General features: G+C 36.0%; 3 protein-coding genes across 5 annotated transcripts in view; all 3 read left to right on the top strand.

Moving 5' to 3' along the window:
* Nucleotides 1-21,145, top strand: part of LOC108607210 — a 45,386-nt gene that overhangs the window by 2,577 nt on the left and 21,664 nt on the right. The window contains exons 2-3 of the transcript XR_004458918.1: nt 4,291-4,337; nt 15,900-15,942. The gene's annotated coding sequence lies outside the window, so the exon portion shown is untranslated. The remainder of the gene's footprint in view (nt 1-4,290; nt 4,338-15,899; nt 15,943-21,145) is intronic.
* LOC108607208 (maker338) lies at nt 8,628-10,444 on the top strand. Of its 2 annotated transcripts, none has more exons than XM_017997874.1 (2): nt 8,628-8,757; nt 8,903-10,444. In XM_017997874.1, the coding sequence occupies exon 2, from the start codon at nt 8,934-8,936 to the stop codon at nt 10,341-10,343; it is 1,410 nt and encodes a 469-aa protein (XP_017853363.1). In that variant the 5' UTR covers nt 8,628-8,757; nt 8,903-8,933; the 3' UTR covers nt 10,344-10,444. The 2 variants fall into 2 exon arrangements, with proteins under 2 accessions (XP_017853363.1, XP_017853362.1); XM_017997873.1 differs by having other exon boundaries at nt 8,629-8,757; nt 8,927-10,444.
* Nucleotides 19,565-20,717, top strand: LOC108607209 (CG4951). 2 transcript variants are annotated; one of them, XM_017997876.1, is made up of 3 exons: nt 19,565-20,080; nt 20,140-20,356; nt 20,516-20,717. In XM_017997876.1, the coding sequence occupies exons 1-3, from the start codon at nt 19,659-19,661 to the stop codon at nt 20,672-20,674; spliced, it is 798 nt and encodes a 265-aa protein (XP_017853365.1). In that variant the 5' UTR covers nt 19,565-19,658; the 3' UTR covers nt 20,675-20,717. The 2 variants fall into 2 exon arrangements, with proteins under 2 accessions (XP_017853365.1, XP_017853366.1); XM_017997877.2 differs by having other exon boundaries at nt 20,539-20,690.

The raw sequence follows: 21,145 nt of genomic DNA, 5'->3' as shown, positions 1-21,145 counted from the left end.
CAGTAACAGTAACTGTAACTGTAACATTGCTTTCCATTTTCATTTTCAACACACTTGAACATGCTTCCGCACTTAGGCGTGTGCGTGAAGTGGCGCTGCAAGTGGATGCTGGGCTGCTGTTTTCGAGTTGCCATCACCACCACCACCACCAGCACCACCCCACTCCTTTGGCCGTGAAGTGGTGTGAGTGACACGAGCGGCAGCGAGATAGCTACGACGCTCTCGCTACTCCTTACCAGGAGCAGCAGCCAGCGCATTAAGTGCGCACTTCACACGCCTACTAAGTTCATATTACTTACTTAGTTGTTCTTGTGTCTTGCGTTATAGCTACCTATATCTTATATACTACTTGCCTGCCTACTTTACCTCAAACTGCACTTCGCTGCAGTCTTAATAATGCCAAGATGATGAGCACGAAATCTCTGCATCGCACTTCCTGCAATCTTAACTTTTGCCATAGCGTAATTAGTTGCTGAATGCGAAACATAACTGGCCTTGTAGCAACTTTTAGTTTGGCAGCGTAGATTGAATAGAAATTATGAGTAGTCAAGCTTAGAAATTTAACGAGCGGTTTAGCGAGAGCAGCACAACGAGTAGTCTAGCTAAAGTAAAGCTTAAGATTCTACAACTTTTTAGTTGTAGTTAATAGAGTAATAAAATTCTATGTACTATTTATGTTATCAATGCTCTTTGTTATCAATATACAATGAGAAGTGTAGCGAGTACTACTATAACGAGTAGTCTAGCGAGTTAGCTTCAATTAGTTTTTACTTAAACTAGCTCATACTTAAGTCATCTTTTGGACGCGACAACTTTTTAGTTTTAGTAAATAAACAACTCTTTGTTAGCTAATCCAAATTTAACTTAAAGTCTAGCGAGAAGCATAACGAGTAGTCTAGCTAAAGTAAAGTTTAAGAGTCTACAACTTTTTAGTTATAGTTAATAGAGAACTAATATTCTGTGTACTATCAATGCTTTTTATTAGATGATCAATATAGAATTATAATACTAGCGAGAACTACTATAACGAGTAGTCTAGCGAGTTAGCTCGTATTAGCTATTAGTTAAACTTGCTCGCTAAATTTACAGCAAAGTATTATAAACAAAGCAGCTTTATGATTCGACAACTTTTAAGTTTAAGCAATTTAAGAACTCGTTATTAGCTGATTGAAATATACCTGAAAGACATAGCGAGTAGCGAATTAGCTACAAATAGTTGTCAGTTAGCTAAATTTCAAACAAATAATATGATCATAATCAGTTTATAGATTAAAAAACTTACAGAGCTCTTTGTTAGATAATCAAAATATAGCTTAAAGTCTAGCGAGAAGCTTAACGAGTAGTCTAGAATATAAGCTTCAATTAGTTGTCTTACTTACTTGGAAATTAACGCTTCATTTAAAAAAAAGCTATAAACAAAATTATTTTAAAGATACGATAAGTTTGTAGCTCTTTGTTAAATAATCAAAATATAGCGAACAGTGTAACGAGAAGCTCTGCCAAACATTTACCGAGTAGCTGAGCCTTGAGTACGAGCAACTTTATATTGTAAGAATCCTTAATTTAAGCAACATATTGTGCAAACAAGCAACAAAGCTTCAAAGCACAAAGACAATTCTCGTTAATGTTTGGCTCAAAACTTGTGCCAATGTCTTTTGGAGTGGCATGCTAAAAAATTTACATCAAACCATAATCGATTTAGTTTTTGTTTTTGTTTCTTGCCAATGCCGATGCCAGTTTTTATTAAAAAAAAAATAAAAAAAATCGTAAAGCCAAAAGCAATAAGCCAAAACAACTTTCCCCCAAGGTGCACGCAAGGCTTTACTTCTGCAAATTTAATTACGTCACAGCGGACAATGAATACGTAGAGTGGCAGACAAGGCAACGTGGGCTACGTTAGGGAGAATCAAATTGGGAATGGAGGCAGCAAAATCGAAACACGAAGTTTGAGCACTGAGAACAAATGAGTGGCAGAAATTTGAAACTTCAATTTGAATAGCAATGCAGCAATATTTAAATAAATATTTTGTTTAACAATTGTATACAAAATGCATGTATGTTGCGACTATTATTAGATTTTCGCCAAGTGTATGCTACAGTGAGGCCAAGTTGGGGCGTTTGAACCTAGAAGAAAGTGCCACATTTTCAACATTAACGAAATGCTTTTAATTGTGCACTTAACGCTCGTAAAATGTGATTTAATAGTTTCTTTTCGTTCTTCGGCTTTTGGCCATTTGGGGAGCGAAACGTTCTAGCTGGCAATAGAGAGAGAGAGAGGGAGAGAGCAATTGTGTTGGCCCAGTTTACTTGGACTTTGGCGGAAGTAGAGCGCGTTATAAGTTGACGTTGTTTCCATTTAAGCGTAAGCAGCCACAACACTGACAACAACACCCACCAACCAACCACCCACTCCACCCACACCACCATCGAGTACAGGTGGCTTATCTCTGGCATCTCTCTTAGGAAATTTGGGGCTGCTTAAGCAACTCGCCGGCTAAAATGGCAAATAAAGCTGAAACAACAAAGCGCGAGCACAAAATCAATACTAAATAGGCCAATTTCTTAATGGCACGTAAACAATGGACTTTGTGTCTAAAGCTTTTAGCAAGCACAGTAATAGCGTAAGAAAATATTCACAAGTTACGGTTTTTGTTTTAGACTTGGCAACATAAATTAAACAATTTAATTAGATAGCAGTCATAACTAAAAAATAAACGCTTAAACACACTTAAGCTTTTAAATATAAAAATAAATTTTAAAAAGGTTTTTTTTTTCAGAGTGAATTTTAGCATTTGATTAATTTGATAGTAAACAATAATATTACAACAAATAATAAATGCGTATGAGCAATTTCAAGATTTACATTTTTTTTTTAAGAAAATTGAAATAAAAATTATTAATTAAAATTGATATATAAATATTTTAAAGCGATAGCTGTTTGCTAGCTTTAACAATAAACTTTAAATAGTATTTTTAATTTTTATTTTTAGAATTTAGCAATAGAAAATACTGCAGCTTAAGTTGTTTAATTTAAAACTAGCAATAGCTTATAATAAATTATAAATTTGTATATTTTTTTAAAAAGAAAATTGCAATAAAAATTGTTAATTTAATTAGAACAACTAGTTAAATAATTTAAAGCGATAGCTGTTTGCTAGCTTTAAAATAAACTTTAAATTGTATTTTTAATTTTTATTTTTGCAGCTTAAGTTATGTTTAATTTGACAGCAAGCATTTAATTCAAATAGCAATGGCTAATAATAAATGGTCCATTTTTAAATTAAAAAAAATTTTTTTTTTAATAAAATTGAAATAAAAACTTTAAATTTACATATATCAGCTAGTTAAATGTTTTAAAGCGATATCTGTTGCTAGCTTTATTTAATAGGCAGCAATTGAATACAATTATTTAAGCATTTGTGCGTGCCACGCCCACTGCACAGCAGCCCGCCTGCGTGGGACAGGCATAAATAAACGAAATCTTAAGCCAAAAAAGTATGCAACGCGATTTTGTTCAACGTCTGCGACTTGTAAAAAAGTAACCCCCACCCCACCCGCTAAAACGGCACAAATTAAAATCAAAATGAAAAACAACAAGCAGAAGAAAGCACAAAGGCGAAAATAAAAGAAACAGCAGGCAAAGGCAAATGAAATGCACAAACAACAAAACTTGCCACAACTACTTAGCGTCAGTGTCAGGCCATGCCCAATGCAATGGTCAATGGCAGCAGCCCCACCCACTCCCAACACTCCCCACTCACTGCAAATGCGATAAATGAATGGCAGGCCACAGGCATTTCTTTTTTTTTTTTTTTTTTACTGCTGCCCTGCACTGAAACTGGCGACAAGTAAATTAAATAAACTGCCACAAAGCGTAAACTAAAAATGCTCGACGCTATTTTGTTTTAAATGTGTAAGCACAATAAATAAGCGTGAAAAATAAAACGAATGCGAATAAACAAAAAAAATAAAAATAAGAACGCAGCCAAATGTTTGCGCTGTAAAAATTGTTTACGCGCACTAAAACAAAAACCGCAACAACACTAAACAATGAGTGTGTGTGTTTGTGTGTGTGACTGTGTGTGTGTTGTTTGTAGGTCGGAAGCTTGTGGTTAAGTGACTGACACAACGCCATATTGAAAATGTTTATGTGGCTTGGCTCTAGATATAATGATGATGGCATTGAGTTGAGTGTTGCCAAATTTAAGTTCATCTTAAATATAAAAGTTTGAAATGCACTTAAGCTGCGAATTAATATTAATTTGCTATTCTTTTCATTTTTATTTGCAGACCTAAATCGAAAATGCAGCAAGCTCTGTTATGTGTTTGCATTTATGGTAAGTGTAATAATTTTTTAAATAATAATTATTTTAACAAACGCAAATTTCAATATGGTGGCTGACAATTTTAGTATTAAATTATATATTATTTTAATTGCTATTGAAATCGTTTAGGTATTTAAGTTCAGATTTAAATATATATTAAGCCTGCTGCTCATATTAATTCAAGCTTTAAATATCTCAACAATTTGCATATGGTATGCATAAAAAATAATTTTTTATCAACAATTAACATTTTTCAAATCTTCAAGTATAAATTTGGTTTATTTAATAACCATGCGTGCATTGTTATTTTATTTAATTTTTTAAAACTTACCATTTAGCAAAAGCAACGAGTGAATTACTATTTTATTTATTTATTTTATTTTTAGATTTTTCTCTCTCATTTCAAATATTGAAATAGTTTTCTATTAACTAATGAGCTTTGCATAGAGTAAAACAAATTCATTGCTTCAACTATCAACTATCAATAGCAAATTGCTCTACAGTTAATTTGTGGCTTTTTAAACTGTTTACTAAACTAATATGCTTGAAGCTAACCTCAAGTATTTAACAGCCTCACGTACTTGACTAAAAGTGCTTTAGCTCAACTTGAGCGTTATTTCAAGCGTAAACACGTCTTTGTTTTGTTGTTGTTGTTGTTTTTATTTTTTTTGTGGCGGGCTTAGTTTAGTTGGCTTTGGGGCAGGCAGCGTATCTTCAACTACTGCTGCTGCTGGTGGCCTGGCCACTTATAGTTGCTTAGTGCGGAACTAATCCGTGCACAGGACACGGCACACGGCACACGGCACGACACGGCAGCGAGGCCCAAGCTCAGGCTCAGGCTCAGCGCAGCTGCAAATTGCATGCAAAGCAAAGTGTGTTAAAAATAAAAATAAAAAAATTATATATATGGGGCAAGGCGCAGTGCAAGTCTCTTGGCCAAAATTATGCAATGCTCGGGCTTTAAAGTAGATTACACGAAAAAAAAAAATAAACAAAAAAGTTGCAGCAGCAGCAGCAGCAGCAGCGAGCAGCAGCACAAAAGCCCACGACGTGCATTAATCACGTACGTAGAACAGCTCCAAGCTGGCCGGACTACAACATACGGGCGTGGAGCTTGCGTTTTTACATTTACAGCTGCAGCTGCAAGGCCAACAAACTACGGCGCTTCGTTCCGTACCTTGCATATTTCTAAATAGTCGTGTCTGCTGCGCTGCTACGCCCACAGTTATGCCGTAGAGTTAACGTATACGGCGGTAAAAAAAAAATGGAAAGCAAAGGATTGCACACAAATAAATTTCCAAACGTGCTGCTATGCATCGAAATCCTTTGGGCGCGCACACACACACACACACACAAATTAACATAATTTTTCAATTGTCTTTACACGCTCTCGCTCCCTCTCACTCTCTCTCTCTCTCTCTCGCCACCGAAATTATTCTTACAAGCACTAAACTTCGATGCCGCCAAGATTTATGTTTTGATGCCTTGCCAAGATATAAATATTGACTAGTGTCAGGCTTTAAGCTGCTGCGAGTTCGAGCAGACATTATACAATATAGAATATAAATTCTAGCTGCTGGCAATTTGCACTTTGCACGTTTTATTTCTCATTATTAAGCATTGAAGCATGTCAAGCAAATGTTTTAATATTTTTTATAAGTCTAATTTAATACACCGTTACTTTATGCTATTTATTGGTTAACAGAAATTCATAATTAGCAGTTTTAAAAGATTTTGCAGATTCAGCTACAATCTTCCGATTCAAAATCATATTTATAACTGAAAATAAATACAAGTATTTAAAGTTAAATATGAAAAAAATCTATAAGTTGCTTTAATTAAAATCAATACAATTTTTAAAGCTATCAACGTACAACATTCTAAGCTTAGTTTGATTGCTTAGTTGTCTTAGATTCCGTTGATTTCCAGTTTTTAGCAAATAGTTTCTTAAGCAAAAATTTATCTTAAAGAAACATAATATTAAATATAGCTGAGCAACCTGAAATCAACAGCAGATGTCAACCGAAAAATAAATAAAATTTATTTGCAAGGCTCGTTTGCAAAATTCACAATGCGACACTCAGCGCGCACATAAGTAGGCAACAAATAGTGAACTCGGCTGCTCTAATAGGAAATGGGAAATTTCTGATTGGATATTCTAAACTTATTAGCAGACGCAATTCAAATTGAGCTCTTACATTCAAAATGCATTAAGTTCATTTTTACTAACAAAAAAAAAATGCATGCTGCTGAGTTTTGTTGCAAAAATTCTAAAATATAAATTATGCTGTAAACAAATTGTTGCGCTCTTACTCAAATTACATGCTGGCAGTTATGCAGCTATATCGTATATATTTATGTATTATATATTAATAATTTAAGTTGCATTTAAATTAACTTTTACGCGTTCTAGCTGCTTGCATATTTTTATTACTCGCATTCCTTAGCTGTGCTCGCTCTGCTTCTTCTCTTGTATAGCCTGCAGTGCATTGCTGGCTAAATATTTTTGCTTTGGCTCTCAAAGAGTTGGCGACAAATAAAATATATATTACGTTTCAATATTTTCTTTGCCCGCTGGCAATATTATTTTCTCTTATTATTTATTATTTTTTTTTGCTTTGTGCACTAGCGAGTGGTGCCACCAATATATTGGTATGCCAGCGGGTTGACAATCCTGTCAGACACACACACACACATACACACATGAGAAAAACATATGTATAGTGCTGTCTCGCTTGCACGCAAGTGTTGAGTGAGGTTGATTTCATTTTATTGCATTGCGCTGTCAAGTAAAAATATTAAATGCCAATATGGCAATTGCAGTTGCCTTGCCCTCAGGCACACACACACACACACACACACGTATATATGCTGCAACTCTTATTAGTCACCTTGGCAGTTGCCAGGCTATGTTGCAAAGATAAACACACAAGCTTAAGCAGCTTGCAACGCTATGTGTGGCATGCAATATGTTGGGGCATCTCAGTTTGAGCTGCAAGCTCAAAAATCACTCGAGCAATGAAATTGATTTCGTGCGGTTGGTGACCCACCCACTGGGCCAACTTCCAATGCAACACTTTGACTAACACACACACACACACACACACACACACTTCGCATTGGGCTCAAGCTCTGCTGATTGACATTAACAAAATTACGCTTTGCCTGCGGCGGCATTCAAGCATTACAGGCTAATTTGTATTAAAATTCCATTAGCACCCCTAAAACGTTTTGTAGTTGCCAGTGCTGTGGGTTGGCAGGGGGGAGGGGTGTGCGCCAAATCAATCACAGCTTGACTTTTGCTCTTACTACAATTTCTAATGCTCAACCCCCCCGCCCCCAGCTTGCCTGACAGCTTGTGGTTCGTCAAGCACTTGGAAAATTATATTTAGACGACCACAACACTGTTTCATTTGTTTTCAATTATGTAACAAGTGCCCCTCGATTGCAAATTGTATGGCAGCATTTTTAATAGCCCAAAATCAACTCCAATCTATACTTGGCTTAAAGCAACAAAAACTTTTCATTTAGCGGGTAGTTATACATTTTAGCATATTATTCATTTACAAACAATTAATTTTCTCTAAGCTTTTGAAACTTTAAGTGCTTAAGATTTCTTTGGCAAATCGTTTATAATATTTGCATTCAATATTTCAATTACAAATAAAAGATTCAACTTTAAAGAATTTAGAACTGCGTTGTAAAACTTTTCGAACGGCTTTTGTGCAAATTTATTAGCATAACTATTTTATATAATATTCACAAATATTTTAATACCAACTTGAGATACTAAACATTTTAGTAATCAGTTGATTATGCAGGTTAAAAGCTACAAAAGAATTTGCAGCATCAATATTATATAAATTTCTATTTGCAAAAATTAGCGTCAAGTTAGTTGTCTATATAGAATGTTTGCTTTGATTTTTACAATAGTGTTTAGTCTTAATGCTTTTTATACATTTTTATAGCAAAGAAAATTAAATTGACACTCAATGTTCATTATAAAGATAAACTGCAGTAATTATTAAATTACATTACAATAACAAGTAACAATCTAATGCAAATTAATGCAGAATTTCAAATTTACATACATTTAAAAAATAATAAAATTACTTATTTATATAGTTTGTTTACTTTCTGTCTTTACTAAATGCTTAAGTGCAGTGCTGTTGCAATTTGAAATTAAAGTCCTTACTTGCACTAAGTATTTTGTTAGAGTTCAACTCTGTTTTGATTAACAAAATATACCAATTGAAAAATACTAAACACATCACCTGACAAGCCAAAGCGAAAATTGTCGCTGTCACTTGAAAAAAATCAGTAAATAAATTAGTACGGCCTGAGAATTCTTTGAGTGTGCAATTTATATAGTGGAAATACATTTTTTTACATATAAAAACAATTTGTGATAATTGCAAGAAGAGTGTGTGGGGTAAGTGAAGCGAACGGAAATTCATCAGCGCGTTAGACAATTTCAATTCGAACATGCCCAGCGGGCAAAAGCCCAAAAGGGAAGTTGTTAGCAGCTGATTGAGGTTATGGCAATGTGCTTGAGAAATAATTGCAAATTAGCTTAGGAAATATTTGTTGATTACTTGCAGCGCAACAATGGAGCAGGCTGAGGAACAGGCAGAGCAATCACAAGAGCAGCAGCAGCAGCAGCAGCAGGAGCAGCAGTCGGTAGCCGAGACAGTTGAGGAGCAACCTTTTGTAGTGGTGGATCGCAAGAGTTTTGTCATGCAGCTGTCGCGTGAGTTTCGCATGAGTGTGCGCATGGATCATTCGCGCAACTGGCCGGATGACATGTGGATGGTGTCCTCCAAGCTGCTGGACAATGGTCAGGAGTATGCCAGCATGGAGCACACATGCGAGCTCTCGGCTGATCTTGTGGCCAATCTGCTGGACGATGTGTCGAACAATGTGCTGGATCTGGATAATGTGGAAGATTGTTCGGAGAATGTTTATATACAATTTGTGCTGCTCAATGTGGTGCGCATATTGGCGCCAAGCTTGCTGCCAATTATACTGACCAGACTGCGTGGCAACGTCAACGAGACGCCAGCGGAGCCAGCTGAGCCACAAGTTGGGCTGCCAGAGCTGCAGGTGTCGGATTTCAGTCCAGTAGAGATAACGTCGGATGACGATGATGATGATGAGGAGCAGATGCCATTAGCAGCGGCAGCGCCGCAGCCAGCAGTGGAGCAGCAGCAGTTAGAGCTGTCAGATGTCTCTTCATCGGAAGAGCAGCAGCCGTCATCAGATGAGCAGCAACCACAGTTGCCACCATTTCGTCAGACCCACCATACTGCTCACGAGCTGGATGAGCTGGATCGTCTGTTTTGGTCGTTTCCCAGCAGCAGTGATAGCAATCACGACGACGAGGAGAACTGGGACACAGATCGCAATGATGACGAATCTTTGGATGACTATTTGCTAAACAATGTTGCTGGCGCCAGGCGGCACAATTTGCAGCGCCACAGAATGCCACAGCCACAGCAGCCGGATCCAGCCGCTTGGGAAATGGGCAGCTGCGGCTCCAGCTATGACAGCGACTCCGACTGGAGCACTGTGGTTGATCCAGACGAGTGGCAGCATGTGGAGGATCGCTCATTTGAAACCGCTTTGAGTTTGCCCTTTCGTCGTCTCATTGGCGAAGCGCCTACCTGGACTGCTGAGGAGCAACGTCAGATAACTCAGTCGCATAAGGAGCCAGATAACTGCGTGCCGCCGCCATGGCGTCCGCCAAGGCTGCCAGAGAGCAGCTCGTTGAACAGAGCAGACAGCTGGAGCCTGGCTGAGCAGCAGAGCAACTCGCGCGAGCAGGAGCGTGAGAAGCGCCGCAATAAGCGCAAGAGCAAGAGCAGCAAGGGCAAAGGCAAAAAGAAGGGCTCTAAAAAGAAAGATGAAAAGAAAGCAAAAGGGGCGAAACCAGAGAAGGAGCATGAGGTGGTGCCGCTGCAAAATTTGGTTCATGAGACGGATCGTCTTATCAAGCGCTTGCTTAGGGAGCTCAAATAATTCACACACACACACACACACAGTCGTATACACTCAGCTCACACACACACAAGAAGCTTACACTTTTACACTTGTTATAATTCTTTTTCATTTGGCTTATAAATAAAGAATACAATAACAACAATTAGCGATAGTTCTGTTAGCAACTCTGTGCCAAAATATCACAACAATCGATAGTTCGTGAGCTTTAATCGTCGAGTAGTGCAGAGAGCTTCGAAGTGAAAAAATATAAGCAATTTATATTATGACAATTTCATAACTAATGACTTAGCCTTAAAAATTGTTTGCAAGCATATTCTGTAGAATCTGAGAGTTAGACAAGCCAGAAACAATGAACTATTTAATGCATTTGTTGACTAATCTTAATAATAAATGTATAGCCTGGAAAGCTTACGTTGTCATAGGACAACTTTGTTGCATATTAGTTATTGAACTATTCGAACTAGGCACATCGATATTTATATTTCTCTATATATTATCGATATACCAGTGCATAAGTGTTGGAAAACTAACAATGTCACTAACGTTCCGTTCTTTTTGTGCATTTTATTTTGCCCACATTGCTAGCTTACTTTTAATTAAAGCAATTTATGCCAATGCAATGCAATTCAATTATTTCTATGCCAAGGCAGCAGTGCAAGCAACCGCACAAGAAAACTGATTGAATGCATTTTATTTTTCATATTTTGTCTTTGCACTCCTTGCTTTTGTTTGTTGCACCCCCCCACCACACCCCAACCCACTCAACGTCAGTGAGCAAATAGCAAGGCAAGAAAGAAAGAATGTAGCATGAATTATGACAGGTGGCAGCTGAGGAAAATTTGCAGCTTTTTGAGTTAGAGAAGATTTAAGTTGAAGCATTGGGAGTCGTCAGTTGTATTTTTATTTATAAATGATTCTAAATTAAACAAACAATCGTTTTGGCTTCTCTGCAAAATTTGCTATTGTTTTGTTATTCTGTTGATTCTGTTTAGCTATTTATTCAATTATCTAATTGTAATAAATGTGTTCAAAACGTCAATACGCAAATGATTTGCATGGCATTGATTACTGCGCAATAAGAAAAGAAGAGAACGCAGTGAGCGCGCAAGCCTCGCAGAAAGCGTGAGCGACAGCCTTATCTTGTTTATCTTATCTGCCGGCAGCACTGCTCACGTCTTACTTTTGATCGATCTTCGCTGCTGCTGTGACTAAACGAGAGCATCGCTGCCTTGCGCTAACTAACTGTGCATCGTACAATGGGACTGCGTTTTGTTTTGACTGCAGGTAGCAACTGAATGTGGAAAACAGACTGCTCTTAAGCTCAGCTAAATTGCAGCTAATTTTACTTAAATTGTGTTCAAAGCGTTGACCCAATGTGCCCACTGTGCCTGCTTACATTGAATATTCTCTTTGAAGCTTAACTGTTCATTTGCTCAGTTTCTGTGGCCTGCTGTTGCTTTAAGTTGGTGCTTTAAGTATAAATCGCTCAATACAATGCAATTTTAGTAGCCAACAAATGTATGAAAAATAGATTAATAATTGTTATTATTTATTATTAATTACAACTCAGTTTGCCTTATTTGGAATCTATGCCAACTTTCAAAGCAATATTAAAATTCTATTTTTTTTTAGCTTTTGTTAAGGCAACAAACTGTTTTTATAGCATTTAAATGCTTATCATCTAGGCAAGTAACGAGCTCTACGCCCATAAGTTCAAGTCTAGCTTTAATTCGTTTTCACAGAGTTCATGCGTTCAAGGTTTTGGATATTAAGTACACACGTTTCTGCATTGTTAACGACTTTGAAACAAAGTACAAACAGCAATATTATCTATGTATCTTCTATGTATGTATGTATATGTATTGTTACATTATTATTTTGTCTGCATGTAATAAAAAGGACAAAGAGCAGCAAGGTGTTAGAGCAACGTGTCTGTGTGCTATGCATGTGAGGCTTATAATAACAATAAATTTCCATTTTTCACACTTGCGCTCACACACACACGCATACAAAGGCAGTTGCGCACGTTTCGCGACGGGTTGGCAACCCTTAAGCAGCTTGCGCTCAACAATTTATGCGCTTAACGCGTTTTGGCTAAATAAATTTATTGCACACACGCACACACACATATATTAAAGCTTTGTATTGCAGTTCAAAAGCTCGACTAGCGTATACCTTTATTCTTTGAAATTTCTTTCAAATAAATATAATTTTGACAGCTATTTAAACTGAAACATGATAACAAAACTAATCTGATTACAATTATTTCTTACTTTCACACATTTCTGCTGCTCACATTAGCATTATGCACACATGCGAGGGTGATTCAATAAGTTCTTGTCCTTTACAAACATTATATAGTTGATTTTTAGATGTTAATAGATTATTTTAAGCACATGCAATTGGCTAATCATTGTAAAATATTCTCTGAAACTTTCAGGCAGATTGTTTTAACTTTTTCTTTGTTTCTGCTTTATATTAATATAATATGAAACACATGCTTAATTTAAAATAGCAGGGCATTAAAAAATGGTCAAGACGTTTAAATAGGCTTATGTTAGTGTTAAATATCGAATTTCATAAGATTCGAACTAAGCTAGTTGCCGAATTTGGGTGTTTACATCAGCAAATATTGGACTATAGATTTCTTTTATGATTTCCATGTCTCTTCCTATCAAACACAGATGAACATTTTTTTAAAGATTCCTTAAACAATAGCTAAGAGTTCCATACCATATCTTTTATTAGCTTGATTGTTTTTTTTTCACATTTACAGTGAATTCTTTAAATGTATCATATAATATTTTTATAGCCCTACTGTTGCTGTTGTAATAATTTAACTAGAGTTTCAATCGAAGTGTGAAAACATAATAGATTAATATTTAATATGTTTCTATATTACATTCAGCATGTAATCGATTTAATAAACAATTTGTGTGCAACCTAGTGAGCCACCCTCGGAACTTGCATACACTACATTAAACTCTCTATGTTTATTCAAAGTATTAGTGTGTGTGTGTGTCTGTGTGTGTGTGTGTGAGTGCGGTAAAGTAATTTGCAAACAGTTTCTTGCAATTAAAATTTGTTGCTTTGCTGGGTATCATAATTTGAAAGCAAACAGCGCCAAGCTAACAAAAACAACAACAACTATTTAAATGCAATGCTAAATTTTGTTTTGCTTTTGTTTGTGCTTAGTTGACTTAAAGTCCCAGCACTTTGACTGCTTGAATAATGCAAGCATTACACTTGGTAATTAATTTCAGCAGCTTATGGCAAATTTATAATAACGTATACGCAATTAGCTCTCAAGGGTCATTGGCACTGCAAGAAAGTCGCTCTCTTGCATTGTCTATAGTAAATCGCTTAATAATAAATTGGTTGTGTTTCGCTAATGCCGCAAATGCGCCTAAAATTATGCTAAGCACTCTCTATGACAAAATCAGCGGCGTTCGCCAAAGCCAAAGCCAAGGCTAAACGTCTAATGACATTCACTCTAGCCAATCCAAGTAAACATAAAATCATCGGCAGTAAATTATAAATGGCATTATGTGTTATCTGTATATACAGCAGTGTTGTTGTTTTAGCCTTTTTCAAGCTAGAGCTGCTCAATTGGCAATTGCTTTAGTCGCCAAAAACATTTAATCAATTCACTCTATGGAAGTTTTTAACATTTTTCAGTTATGAAATTCAATAGTTAGCAACTGATATTATATGTATTAGTTACAGACTAAGCAGCTAAGCTAAAACCAAGCACGAAACCATTTTAATTTAAAGCTTGCGTCGAAATTTAAAACATTAAATAACTTCTAATGGCTATTTTAGTTTAAAAAATAAACAAAGGCAGCCATTTTTATTTTTAGGGAAGAACTGTTCTCTTCCTTTTCTTGTTCTAACTTTTATATTAAGCATTAATTTGCAAAGAATTTAAATCAAAAATAGTTCTAGTTGATTGGTTTTTTTTATATGAAATTTAAGGCTCTGCTTTAGTTATAGAAGTACTAAAGCTTCTAAAAATATGATGCAGTTATTAACTAATAGACATATTGAAATTTTTGACAACTTGTTGTTTTTCTATTAATATAGTCAGTTCTGTTTTCTCTATCTTTAATATTTTATTTTGCTGATTTTTCTATTTATTTTTTCTTTTTTTTCGCTCAACTGCGACAACACTGAAGTAAAGAATTGAGCTGTAGTTTGGCTCGACATACGCACATCCTTTTGGGGGAGCGCATATTAAAGTTCAAAAGGAAAACTAGCGCATCAGCGGGGCAAGGAGCTGACAGCAGCTGTCATTGGTGTAGGCGTGGGCGTGGGCTAGGGCCCAAATGTTGAACAGCAGCCAAAAGCAGCCTAAGGATGACATAAAGACCGAAAAAATAGCAGCGGTTAGAGTTGAAGAAAATGGGCAAGGCATAGACATAGACACAAGGCAAAAGAGCATCCAATCTGGAGACATTGGCATATGCAGCAAGCAAACAGAAGCGAGGAGTCTGAAGTCTGAAGTCTCAGGCAGAAAGCCAAGCAGAAGACGCAAACAGTTCGTTCGTTGAGGATTTACGCTTAGTTGTGAACCAGCCTAGGAGTTGGGCATGGGGGTAAGGATGTGTTCTAGAAAAATACGAAAAATGAAAAGCAATTCGCGAATTTGGAGGCAGCAGCAGAAGCAGCAGCAGCTGCAACTGTTTCTTATGCGCGTCACATGGTAAGCAGGCACAGTGGTATGATAGTTGTAATACATGTATTGAATATTTATTTTTGGTTTGACAAAGCTAAACAAAGTCGCTTTGCCTATGTACATATGTATGTATGTATGTATATTTATTTAGTTTTTCGCCTTAAAACGTTGACTGCGTTTTAAGCTAAAGTTAACCCCAGTTAGAGCTAATATTAATAAACGAAACAATTTCCATACACGTGCTGTCTTGCTTGCCAACCTCACATACACACACACACACATATGATGAGCTTGACTTTATCCATGATGGAATATTCCATCATGCGCTTGTCTTCGTTACGGTTTGCTAGCGAGAGCAGCGCTGCTCGCTCTCACTCACTTGCCCGCTATCGCTCTTCGCTGCTGGTTCGCTCAATGTGCATCGTATGATTTTTCTTTTCACGATCGCTCTTCGCTGCTGCTGTGACTGAGCAAGAGAGCGCCGCAGCCTTGAAGCTCAGAGTGGCGCTCAATGTGCATCGGACGCTTGCGCTTGATCGCTACTCGTTGCTGCTGCGACTAAACTAAAGTGTCGCCGCTTTGATGCTTTGAGCGCGCTCTCTAAGCATCGTACGATTTTTGCTTCAACTGCAGGTAGAGACTGAGCGTGGGCAGCAGACGATTTAAGTTTAAATATTTTCGATGCGTTGAGGTCCACGTGGCAAAGTGCAAGTTTTTGTATATTCTATTTTGAAATGGTCAGTAAAACGTTTTTATTTGAAGCATAACTCAATTGCTTAGAAATAAAGTGACTTTGGGAATGAATGTAAGCTAGTATTAAATAATCAACTCTAATTTAATTTTGATTACAAATTTCCAAATACACCACAGTGCTAACTTTTTTCTTTTTTTCTTTACAGTTCTCTAACACTTTTGCATCAGTGTGCGTGCGCTGGGCTTAAGGTAAGAAAGTAATTTTCGCATTGTAAATCCTTTTCCAAAAATTATAGCGACAGTCAGCCTTTAGTTAGTGACAGTCGAGCAGGAGCTATCATAAGATCAAGCGACACACAAATTGTGTTAGCAGCGCTAAGACTAAAAATACACTTACACACATGCAGACACACACACACACACACACATGCTCAGCAAGCGCGAAAGATTCATATGACATATGAAAAGCTAAGCCCCGCCAGCGTAGTCAGAGCAAAGTGTAGCCCAAGCAAAGGATAAAGACATTGCCCAGAGGCAGTAGCAAAAAATAACATATAGACATATATATTTTTTCGCTGTATAAGTGCATAAGTGTGCGTGCATGTAACGACTATATCTATGTTTTAATACAGTGATGTGCAATTGAATAGGAACAAGCAATCAAACTGCACGCTCTGCACTTAGAAAATAAATATATACTATATATACATATATGCTGGAATTATTGCCCTAAACTTAAGATTGATTAAACAAACTAAAAGTTCTTAGGCTCGAGTTGAAATGAGAAATCATTTTGCTTTGGTAATAACTAATTATAGTAATAGTATTATATGTTTTTACATACTCTCTTGATTATATAGCAACTTTTAATTATTTAATTTCTTTAGAATTTAATTATAATTTAAGTGTTATATATATCAGTCTCTGGATATATTTTATAAATCGATCAAAAAGGTTTCAAGCTGATAAGTTTATAAATTTGTTTCGCTTAAGCCTTTAACCTTTTGAAACTGCCATTTAGAATTCATTTTTCTGCAAGCTCAACTATCTGCAAATGTTTTAATTATCGTTTAAAAAGCTGGCAGACAAACGAAAAATTATTTACAGGTGTTTTAGTAAACGTTTTGTTTTATCTGTTGGGAATTGTTTTCCATTCCACGTTCAAAATCTGGCTTGGCTGCCTTTTGCGCTTTGCTTGTGTTTGGGAGTAAATTGAAATTGAAATTGAAAATGTCGGCCAACTCGATATTTTATTTGTATGCAATGCCAAAAAAAGAAAGCAACATACAAAATCCAACTTAATGCAACTACACACACACACACACACACACACACACATAGATAGATGTACATATGAGAGTTACTTGCGGTGGCTGCTGAAGGCTTTGCTCGTCTATTTTGTGTGCAGATTACGTATACGCCAGCTTGTCTAAAAATCGTTATGCGCTGAGCTAGAAAACGATGTGAGAAATACTAGCATACGGATTTACAGTCTCCGTGTTGCTGTTGCCTTGGCTTTTGGCAAATTGTGGCAGCCGGTAATTGGTAGCAAGCAGAAATTGTTGAGCAGATTGCGTATACGCCGCATGTGCCACTAACCCCACTGTGCGCTCTAAACAAGTTCTTGTGGCAAGCCCAAACGGCCAAGAAACTCTGATGAGCAGCAGCAGCAGCCAAGCTGCCTAAAATATTTGCCCCAAAAGTATTTTAGCAAAGTTTCTTGTTGTTGTTTTTTTTTCTCTCACATTTCCTTTTTTTTTTTTTTTTTCGTTTTCTGATCATTTTTATTTTATTTGTTTTATAAACTTGTTGTGCGCTATAGCCCGAACCTGCACTCTTTACAGTATTTTGCACAATCTTTGGCATAGTTTTGTGCATGTGGCTGCCGGCGGAAGTTGCAACCGCAGCAACTGTTTTCACAACAGCAACGGCAACAAGATTTTGGGGCAAACTATGCGTTTGTTGCTGCAGCTAGAGCTTCAGCTTGAGCTTGAGCCTGTAAAGTAAAGCAGCTGCTTCATAGAATTAGCAACACTGCCGCAGGGCATTATACAACACTGCAACGACACCTGCCACATTGCTCAGTGGCGACCGCAACAAAAGCCAGGCCTAGCCCTTGCCTTAAGCAAATGCAACACGAGCTCGAACTTTAGATGCTCTAGCAATGTTTTAAATTCAATTCATTTAAATTAAATTCAAATTTAGCTAATAAATAACTTAAATGTAGCAGCAAAGTACACAAAATAAATACAAGTACATAAATTTAGTTTGTTGATTAATATTCTAATTAATTGACAGCAGTTTAGCAACTGTTGAAATATTATTATATATATAAATAAATTCAATAAGAATTGACTAATAAATTCATTAGCAAATTGCTAAATAATATAAACAAGTGCATAACTAATAAATTCAGAAGTAAATGATTTAAATATTATAGCTTGATATGCTAAATTGACTCTAGGCCAAGCATTATGCTTTGAATTAAATAAGTTCATTTACTATAATCAAATAATCACTTGACATAAAAGCAATTAATATAAACTAATTAATTCATTATATATAAATACATTTTGTGGCTTGCCGCTGAGCTTAGCAACTAAATGAGGAATCTTTAGCTAGTCTAGCCTGGTTATGTTTTAAATTGAATTTTAATCTATTTTATTAAAGTTCAATTGTTGTGAAATTATCACATTAACATAATTATTAATAATGTGAATAAATTGTTTAGGTAGTTGCTTGGTATACTAAATTAATTCATTGCTTGCTTCTAACAATAAGCAAAGCATTCATTTAATAATTTATATATAACTTTGTCAGTTCAATCATTCAGTGCTATGAATAAAATAATTTCTATAAATAAGCTTAGCAATATTAGAAGTTATGCCTTGTTGCAAAATAAGGGAATGCATGTGTCTTAATGAATTTGAAAATTCATTAATTTATTTGCTGCAAGCGTCTTGGAGTTGGAATTTTCATAAGCCAAAGCCTTGGAAGTAAAGTTTTCGTTGCATGCGTTTGTTTGCATGCTGATGCCCTGGAGTGTATTAAACCTAAGTTTGCAACCTGTGGCAAGCTCTGTGTGTGTGTGTGTGTGTGTGTGTGCACCGATGACTTGGCAACATTTCGAATAGTTTGTCACATTTGGCCAGTGTCAACTGCTTGTTGTGTTGCCATTTAACAGCTTGACTGCTGCTGTTGTTGTTGTTGCTGCTGTTGTTGTTGTCCTGTAAATTACACAAATTGAGTTAAAACCGCAGCACAGTTAAATACAGTTATATATGGAGCTACCTAGCCAGCTCTGGTATTTGTGTTTGCAACTTGCAAGTGACAAGTTGTAGATTGAAATTGAGTCAGCTCAAAAGCCAAAGACAACTTGCCGCAGGTGACTTAGCCTGCAAGTTTGTTGGCCCTTTGCATTTGTTTTAGCCTTCGACTTTGCTTTGATATGCAAAACTGTCATACGCATCGATGCTTGCAACAATATGCAGCATAAGCTGTAAATAATTAATGTTTATTATATAACTTTATTGTATTTTGTTCAACTGTTTGCACTAAATATAATTTATAATTCATTAGGCCAGTTTATTTGGCATTAATTAAAACGTTTATTTATGCATTAAGTGCGTATTATTATTATTTGCTAAAATAAGCGTGCGAGCTGCTTCAGTTGCATTTAATTTAATCGATTATTTTCATTGCTCATCATCAATTAATGCAGCAGCAAATATTCTTTAATTAAAAATCGCAGCTCTGCACTATCAATGTATGTTAAGCTTACAGACAATGTTATAATGCTTAACAGCTTATGTTAAAGCTACAATCGATAGGCTGTTGTTATCAAGCGAAGACTCCGCTCTAGTCAGCTGGCACTTCAACCTAACCTACATTTATATCGTGGCTGCAATTTTCTGCTAATATTGTGAACTAAGTAGTTGCTTTTTTTTTTGTTGCTGTTAATTAAGATGCCATTCAAGACAAGTGGAAAATTTCGCGCTGTTTTACAGCAATATAAATACAAGGAGCGTCAAATCATTTGCTTTGTTAAAATTGTGCCGCAAATTGTGGCGCTTTACAAGCTAGAGCCAGACAAAAATTACAATTGGATGTCACCAAATCGTTGGACTAAGCTTGAGAGCAGCATATGGAATCTAGTGGACAGCATTGGAAACTGGGAAAAGGATGCGCCTAATATACAAACGGAATTGATTGTTGATCACATAAAAGTCAAAGTATGTGCAAATAATGAGTTACGAACGCAATTGGAAGTGCTGCTGCCGCCAGCAAAGGATGAGGATTTGTATCTGGAGCTAACACTCGAATACATGAGCATATCAACCAAAGAGCCACAGCAAGTGCTGGCACCAGCACCAGAAGTTAAGACATTGTAAGCATAAACTCTTTGTACCAGACATTGCCATAAGCTTAAATTTTATATATTCATAGGCAGCTCAACGACATGAACGAGGAAGAGGTGTTGAATACGTTTGAGAACTACCGTGAGCACTTTGATCTTGTCGCTGGCTCGTGCAAATATGAATTTGATATCTCAAGCTACATGTCCATAGGCCACACTCATGTGACGCATATTTTGAGCAAATATATGCGCGAAGGCATGATGAACAAATTGACAGAAATATATTGCAAAGTATTTGATGTGGCAGTGAGTTAAAAGTTAAATTATTTATATAACCCTAATCAACTGATTTTCGTTTGTTTCATTTTCTTATTTACTGAAATTGAACTTGCGAATCTCAGCAAATGTTTGCGCTCTCGTCATTTTTAATGTATTCATGCAATTTGAAATATATTTTATTAACAGTACTGCCCATTGGTATATGATAGATTGTTGCCCTTATGGATAATTCACTTGCTTATGGACAAATACAAACTCAGCGAGGATGAGACATTGAAACAGCTCGCCGATCAGTTCAAATATCAAAGCAATCTGCACACGCTTAATAAGAATCTATTCAACTGAAGCATTTCAATTATTCGATTGCTTTTAATTAATTTTGTTCTTAATTGCAACAATAAATTAAAATGGATATAACTAAACTGCAGCGTTATTTGTTTTATTACATTTAATTCGTAATTGCATTAAATTCTTATTGTCATTTGCACATTTATTAAAATATTTACAAATTGTTCAGCACTTGTTAAATTATTTAAAGTGCTTAAAAATGTTGCTAATTTGAATTATTTTCTTTGCTGGGTAAGTAATATTTTATTTTTTATATTTCATACTGAAATATTTGTTAGCATTTTACAGCAAATCGATCGCTCTATAAGTAGTTATTTTAATCAAAAACTATGACTTACTTTTAAATTTAAATAAAAATTTATTAAACTAAAGACAGCAACATTAGGCTTAAGCCATAATCAAGTGATTTGCTCTTTCTGCAAGTTAAATGGGTTCAAAGTTTAGCTTATGCATGTTATTTCTATTGAA

This window comes from Drosophila busckii, chromosome X (genome assembly GCF_011750605.1).
Source record: "Drosophila busckii strain San Diego stock center, stock number 13000-0081.31 chromosome X, ASM1175060v1, whole genome shotgun sequence".
In the NCBI taxonomy this organism is placed as follows: Eukaryota; Metazoa; Arthropoda; class Insecta; order Diptera; family Drosophilidae; genus Drosophila; species Drosophila busckii.
Note: the sequence above shows the minus strand (reverse complement) of the source record. Positions and strands in the feature narration are given on the sequence as shown.

Coding starts and splice junctions, on each gene's coding strand:
- LOC108607208 (XM_017997874.1), top strand. CDS start 8,934: ATGGAGCAGGCTGAGGAACAGGCAGAGCAATCACAAGAGCAGCAGCAG.
- LOC108607209 (XM_017997876.1), top strand. CDS start 19,659: ATGCCATTCAAGACAAGTGGAAAATTTCGCGCTGTTTTACAGCAATAT. Junction 20,081..20,139: donor GCACCAGAAGTTAAGACATT/GTAAGCATAAAC, acceptor ATATATTCATAG/GCAGCTCAACGACATGAACG. Junction 20,357..20,515: donor GCAAAGTATTTGATGTGGCA/GTGAGTTAAAAG, acceptor TTTTATTAACAG/TACTGCCCATTGGTATATGA.